This window comes from Sardina pilchardus, chromosome 10, assembly GCF_963854185.1.
Source record: "Sardina pilchardus chromosome 10, fSarPil1.1, whole genome shotgun sequence".
Classification (NCBI taxonomy): Eukaryota; Metazoa; Chordata; class Actinopteri; order Clupeiformes; family Clupeidae; genus Sardina; species Sardina pilchardus.
Genome location: NC_085003.1, coordinates 26065915 through 26073414, shown reverse-complemented (window position 1 = coordinate 26073414; position 7500 = coordinate 26065915). Strand labels below are relative to the sequence as shown.

Sequence of the window (7500 nt, the reverse complement as noted above, 5' to 3'; positions counted from 1 at the left end):
TATTGATTTGTAGGCGAAACCCAATAGGAGCCTGATACAAAATGCTCATTTAAGAGAAAAGTGGTCAGACGGATTTAGAGGCTTTTGCATTATAAAAGTATATAAGTGGAGACTACAAAACCAGGAACAGAAGCTCTCTCACACACACTGTTTTTTGTATCTCTCTCTCTCTCTCTCTCTCTCTCTCTCTCTCTCTCTCTGTCTATCACAGTGTTTTTGTTCATTCTTTGATATGTCTTTAAAAAGTCACCAAGCACAAAGTTTTGAGAACATCTTGGGCAGTACAGTATGTGAGTCCTCATTCTGTAGAGTATGCAACTCAGTGAAGCAGTGATAAGGTCAAGACCGTGTGTTTCTCTCTACCCTAACCACACACACACTTTAGCCCTTAAACTCACACACACACACACACACACACACACACACACACACACACACACACACACACACACACACACACACACTGCCCTTCTCTTCTCATTTAGTGTTCTTCTCTCAACGCTGCCTTTTCATTTAATTCTGTGAGAGGTAGGGAAAAGGCACTGCGTGGCCAAACTAAAGCAAGTTTAAATCCCCTCCTCAGTATTTTTTTTTCCCTTTTCTTTTTTTTGTGCGTAGAGAAATGAGGCTGTTAAAATTCAGAGCGCTTCTACCCATTATTTGACCCAAAGAAAGGAAGTGGTAATAACCTTGGCTTGCTGACTCTGTAGGTCATGGACGATGGGGGAAGTAGATTGTCAGCCGTCCCTCCTCGTCCATTGTGCGCTCCAGAACGACTCTGCTAGTTATCGGCTGCCATCTAAGCGTTAAGACTCGAGTGGGCGGGCTAAATGGCTCGCATAAGGAATCAGGGAAAAAAAAGATTGCGTTTTAGTCACAATTCCAAGAGCCTATGAAAGGACTTTCACATCACCCTTGTCACACTCGTCGTGGGTGTCACATTCGCCCCTCACATGTGGATGAAAATACAAACAAAACGATAAAAGCTCTCAGAAAGCACAAACCTCCGCCAAGCAAACACATCATTCCTTGGGTCATTTGAGACCTTCTCCGAAAACATCATCTTTGAGGGATCTTGCGAAAAAACAAACAAGCAAACAAACAAATAAACAGACAGACAGACAGACAGACAAACCCCCGACGAAAACATAATCTCCTTGACGGAGGTAAGAATCCAACAGTGCTGTGTAGAGTAAAGCAGTGATGTGGAAGAGGCCTGAGTGCATGACTTGAGTGCACAGACACTGTACTGGGTTGCACACAAACATGCATAGAAAAAGACTGGTTGGATGTGCAGCACACAATAACTCTTTTTTTGATCTCAGACATGCATACACACTCATCTTCATTCCATTCACACATGCGGCACCGCATCTTCATTTCAGCAGATCCATGCACGTACACAAAATGGCTCCGTACCCTACACGGCTTACTCTTCTCACAGGCTTTGTTGGTGACATGCATTATTTTTTTCCCCCTCTTCTTTTTACAACGTGATCCTCAGTCAGCATTTTCTGTAAGTTAATTAGTTGGCAAAAGAGGTTAATTAATAGGAGACACAAAGGGAAGGGCATTGGAAGTGCATTCATTATTAATGCTGAAGGCTGCCTGCTTCTGTAGTTATTAATGTTCAGCTCACAATCCACGTTTTAACCCTCTCACATGCTCGCTTTGGCAGTCTTCAAACGTGACAAGAAGGGGAACACATGGTGTTCAGACAGTCTTACATCATTGTCATCATTGTCTTTTGTTTTGTTTATTTGTTATGATTCTTATGTTTAATTTAATTAGCCAGAAGTCGACCTACACAAAGTACACCAAAAACAGTGAAAGGGGAACAGGAGCTGTGGACAAATCTAAATAAATAAATAGATTAAAAATAAGTTTAAAAGGTTACAAAACTGTATAACAGATACAATATAATAACTGATGAAGTTATAAAATCACAAAAGTCATAAAATACGTAATTAAAATCCATGAAACACAAAGTGGAGTCAGTTTGGATTAAAGTCGAATTAAAATTAAAATTAAGATATTAAGTCTGTCCACATTGTCACTGCGAACTGTAATGAGCGTCCACACAGACCACGGCTAACGAAAATCCCTCAGACATAACGTGCATGTTTCACTGCGACTGTGGGCAGCACCCAGCCTTGCTGGTGACCTCTCTTGGCACGGAGGCTTTTGATGGGGTAGACCGCGGCAGTGTTTCCTCACTCACCCTCAGACAGACACCCTGTAACTACAGAACGCGCTGTGGTGTGACCGATACATCTGTCGTTTGCTTGCAGAGCTGAGTGTTACATGGCCATGGAAATATCATAGTTTCTGATTGACTCTGTTTAATCAGCACTTTTGATAGCTGTAACCATGACGATGAGAGGGCGTGATGATGACATTAAGTGTGGCTTGATGCTATGCTAATGTAGAGGAATCAGAAAGAAGTGTGATTTGAAAGGAAATGGTGAAAGTAATGGCTTTAGAGGACCTTGTGTCTGCGGTAATTGTGGCATTAGAGAGATGGCAGCAGTGTCCTAATATGCAAAAATAATGGATTGCACAGGGGGAATGCCAGGCTACACTTATGTGTATCATGGAGGGTTTTTTTGTTGTTGTTATACTGTATTTTTTGAAAACTCAACTGCCATTATCTATTGTTTCTTAAAAGCATAGCCCACTATAACTTCTGTAAGAGAATTTTTATTTAATGTCATTAAGATTAGTGAACTGTAGGTGTGTGATCCCTTCTAATTATTCGCTTTTCAGAGGAGAGAGGATAAAACATAAAGGATTCTTTACAGAAATGGTGTAATCAGCTAATATTCTACACCATAGCTTTTATGGAGAATGTTGGAAGTGTCATAAAGTGGGAATTGGACACCAGAGAGAAAGAGCACTGGCTGGCATATTATAAGAAAAATCAGTTTTCACTCACTGAAACACTGTTTTCAACCTTGCCCCTGTTCCTTTCTCTCTCTCTCTCTCTCTCTCTCTCTCTCTCTCTCACACACACACACACACACACACACACAGCTTTTCATGATTGATCAGACTTGTACGAAAGACTTCCCTTGTCTCTGTGCTGAGTTTGTCACCTGTAGGTTTGGTTCCTTTGCCATTGTGTGTTCAAACTCCCGATGATGTTTATATTTGATGTTTATTTCACAGGGACAATGCACAATATATACAGTAATTGGTCCAGATTATAGCCACACGGCTCATGTACATCTGTTGTCCCTGGATATACTGTAGCGCTGTGGCTCCCCGAGGTGCTGCACTCCTCTGGCATGCCGCATCAACACTGTCTTTCCACACTGATATTCACACTGATTTACAATGTAAATTAAAGAAACTTCAAACCCAAGGCACAGATCTAAAGGTAAAAACAAATAAAAAGTCTTTATTTAACTGGGCAGATATATGGTTTTTTTTTTTTTTTTATATGTATACATTCTATAATACGGAAGCCCTGAACCGCAAGTGAAGAATTTTTTTTTTGAGATGCTATCTTGTTATTTTGAGATAATATCTCATAATTTCGAGATAATACACATATGTAAAAAAAATAAGATTTTCAATATTATCTCGTTATTTCGAGATACTAAGTCGTTATTTCGAGATATTATCTCGTTATTTCGAGATATTATCTCGTTATTTTGAGATGTTACTTGTATCTTGAAATAATGAGATATTATCTCGAAATAACGACTTAGTATCTCGAAATAACGAGATAATATCTCGAAATAACGACTTAATATCTCGAAATAACGAGATAATATCTGAAAGTAAAAAAAAAAAAAAAAAAGATTAATATACATATATTTTTTTTTTAGCTTAGTGTGTTATCTCGAAATAACGAGATAGTATCTCGTAATTACGAGATATTATCTCGAAATAACGAGATAATATCTGAAGGAAAAAAATAAATAAATAAATAAAATCTTTTTTTTTTTTTACATATGTGTATTATCTCGAAATTATGAGATATTATCTTGAAATAACGAGATATTATCTCGAAATGACAAGATAGCATCTCAAAAAAAATTTCTTCACTTGCGGTTCAGGGCTTCCGTACTATAAAGTGTAAATAAGTGGTAAACATTGTATAATTGTATTGGCCCTTCTGCCAAAGAGCACAATCTTGGCCTTGACAATCAGTCCAAGAAGCTCTCCAGTTATACAGCTTTTTCATGCATGTCAATTCTTTGTTTTCTCTGAGGTTGTGTCCAAACAAAGTGGAAACAATGATGGCTTAACGACTTTAACTCACACACTGCTAATTGCTCACATGGAAAAGAGAGACCCATTTAGCTGCAGTATCTCCCCTCCTGATAGCGATTGTCACTGCAGCCACTGAAAAGTCATGACCTGTCGGCACATTATGCCGGGAGGAGGTGGAAAGCCCCCCCCCCCCACCCCCTCCCCTCGAGATGAACTGGAGAATCTGGATAATGAGGTGTCAGAGCCTGGAAGGAGAATATCCACTCAGGATTAATTTGGTAGAGATGTACATGTAGACCTGGGCCGAGTCAAGCTTTTTGAAACCAAGTGAAATTGGTAGTATTTATGACAAAGACGTATCAGAGAAATTAGTCAAGCTCAAATTATATTATATTTACCATGCGGTCAAGCTGGAATACACAATGACACGCATGCACACGCATGCACGCGCACGCACGCGCACGCACACACACGCACACACACACACACACACACACAAACACCTCTGCTCACCATAGAAAACATTAGTCAACAGATGTCCTCATTGATAACTCCAGTAAAAGGGACATGCCCATTTCAAAATGGAATCTAGATGAAGTTCCTGTGTGTCTTTTCCTTCCCAGCTGTTTTGTTGATGACGAGCCCCCCTGTGTGGAGGAGATTGAGTACCATTCCCACGGCACCTCTGACCCCCCTGGCTATGACCTGGACTCAGAGGTCAACGCCAACATGTCCAGTGCGGAGGACGATGACAAGGACAAGGATGGCGACAAGCAGACGTCATGCTGCCATGGGAACGACCGCAAGTCCCGCCTCTACTCCCACCTGTGCCGCCCAGACTCTCTGGAGTCGCTGTAGGACAGACTGAGCATGTGCAGTAGTGACTTCTATGGCGATGACGGACACCAGTTGTCCAGTTGTGAATCAAATCACCCACTACTCCCTTAGAAACCAAACCAAACGAAACAAGAACAAATGGTGAATTCTAGAACCTTTAAGGATTCTGTGTAGGTTCTGTAAGTTTCCTTTAAAGAAGTTGAAAATTCTCCATGTGAAATGTTCTAGTCAAGATGGAAGGTTTCTTTAGAGCTGACCTGTTCTATATCTGATGTTTATAAAACCCTCTCTTATGAGAATACTAAGTTGAACGTTCAGCAGTTCATGTATAAATAAGCTATAGAACCTTGTTTTTTTTTTTGTTTTTTTTTTGTCAGAGTGTGTGTGTGTGTGGGGGAGATTCTTTTACACCAGTTTACACCCAACGTTGATTCGGCAGATATGGTGATGTTCAGGCATTATGACATAATGTTGACCCTGTGCTTGCTGGATGTGTCACTGGAAATTTGAGTGATATAGTGGTTATATCATCAGCATGGCAAATACATTGAACACAATTATGAGCCTCTTAGGCGGTCTGAGATAAGATCCCCTAAGTCAGTTGCTGAAAACTAAAATGTTGTCTACTAAATATCTTGTCTTAGATACAGTTTGATAACCTATACATAAACACTATGCAAACATTATACATTGTGGTTATTTATTGGTACATGCATCTATAACAAAATGTAACTTAACTTAAAAGTAAATGTGCAAAATGAATCATACTATTGCACAGGTCGTCAAACATAGCACTGGATATCATAACCATACCATGCCATGTCATAATGTGTAGCATTGTATGGAATTGTGTTTACAATTTATAAGCTGCATAACCTGTAGTTGTAAATGAACAAGCGACATTTTAAACAACACTTTTTTGTAATGGATTTTGTTAAAGAGCTAAAAACAAAAAAAGATGTTCTTTTGCGTTCACAGTGAGCAGTTGATGAAAACTATAGCACTTAACTTTTCTCCTGAAGTGGTAGATCCAGTCATTACACTGTATTGTATACAACGCCTATTACACTACACATTACACTACTGCAGTGGCATTACGGCACCATTGCCCAAATAGGACCATTTGGAACAAACACACATATCCAAAAGAATGTTAAATTCAGTTCATTTCATGACATTATCTCTGTAACAGTTTGTAGCTCAAAGCTGTCCATTTCAATGGAGGTAAAAGCTCCACTCTACCATGGAACCAATGCCCTTGATTGTTCAGATGTGAGTTATGTTTCCTCAAGTGTCCTGTCCTGGACATGGGCAGAAGCCTTCCAAGGAAAAGAAAACTGTTGTCCCTAAAAAAAAAAGGTCATTTTTGCACAGCAATAAAAAACGGAATTGAGTTTTTGTGTTTCACTGTGTATTATGATTGGGTTGGCCTGTCTTGGGTCAGTGGTGTTGGGGAAAGAGGAGAACATTATAAGTCTTGAGACACTTCAAACACACACACACACACACAGACACAGGCAAACACACTACAACACTAGAATGTAGACACTGCCCGCAGCACTGAGCAAAGTGTTATGTAGAGAAATAACAACATGGTGGTGGTCAATAAGGCTGAAAATGAGTGACCACAGAGTCAATTCACCTTATACTGTACATATATAATTCACCTTATACACACCATCCTAACCTGCACTCTACACCATACTAGCCTACTCTCCACAGTCTACTCTGCAATCCACACCACACTAACCTGCTCTCCACACCACACTAACCTGCTCTCCACACTAACCTACTCTCCACACCACACTAACCTACTCTCTACACTAACCTGCTCTCCATACTACACTAACCTACTCGACTCCACACTAACCTACTCTCCAAACTAACCTGCTCTCCACACTAACCCTACTCTCCACACTAACCTGCTTTCCACACTAACCTGCTCTCCATACTAAACTAACGTACTCTCTACACTAACCTACTCTACACCATACTAACCTGCTCTCTACACTAACCTACTCTCCACACCACACTAACCTGCTCTCCACACTAACCTGCTCTCCATACCATACTTACCTGCTCTACACACCATACCAACTCTCTACACCACTCTAGCCTACTCTCCACACTAACCTGGTCTCCACACCACACTAACCTACTCTCGACACCACTCTAGCCTACTCTCCACATCATACTAACCTACTCTACACACACTAGCCTACTACATTAGCCTAGTGCCCACACCACCTTAGCTTCCCCTCTGTGTGTAGTCTGGAGTAAGTCTACCAAATCCACAGCCACAATCCTTCCCCCAGGTAAAGGTCTGCAAAGGTTAGCCACAGAGTGAGTGAAAGTGATTGAGCGACAGAATGAGAATGACAGAAGATGGGAAGGCGGCCGAGTTTGCACACGTCCGTCCGTCTGCCTGCCTGCGCGTCGTTC

The 7500-nt window shown here is 40.7% G+C and overlaps 1 protein-coding gene across 1 annotated transcript in view; it reads left to right on the top strand.

Annotated features, from left to right (window-relative positions):
* The window catches only part of LOC134094696 (cytosolic carboxypeptidase 4), a 109537-nt gene extending 103098 nt beyond the window's left edge, over nt 1-6439 (top strand). The window contains exon 24 of the mRNA XM_062548318.1: nt 4845-6439. Within this exon, the coding sequence (XP_062404302.1) occupies nt 4845-5079 (235 nt within the window). The 3' untranslated portion in view covers nt 5080-6439. The remainder of the gene's footprint in view (nt 1-4844) is intronic.
* The last annotated feature ends 1061 nt before the right edge of the window (nt 6440-7500 follow it).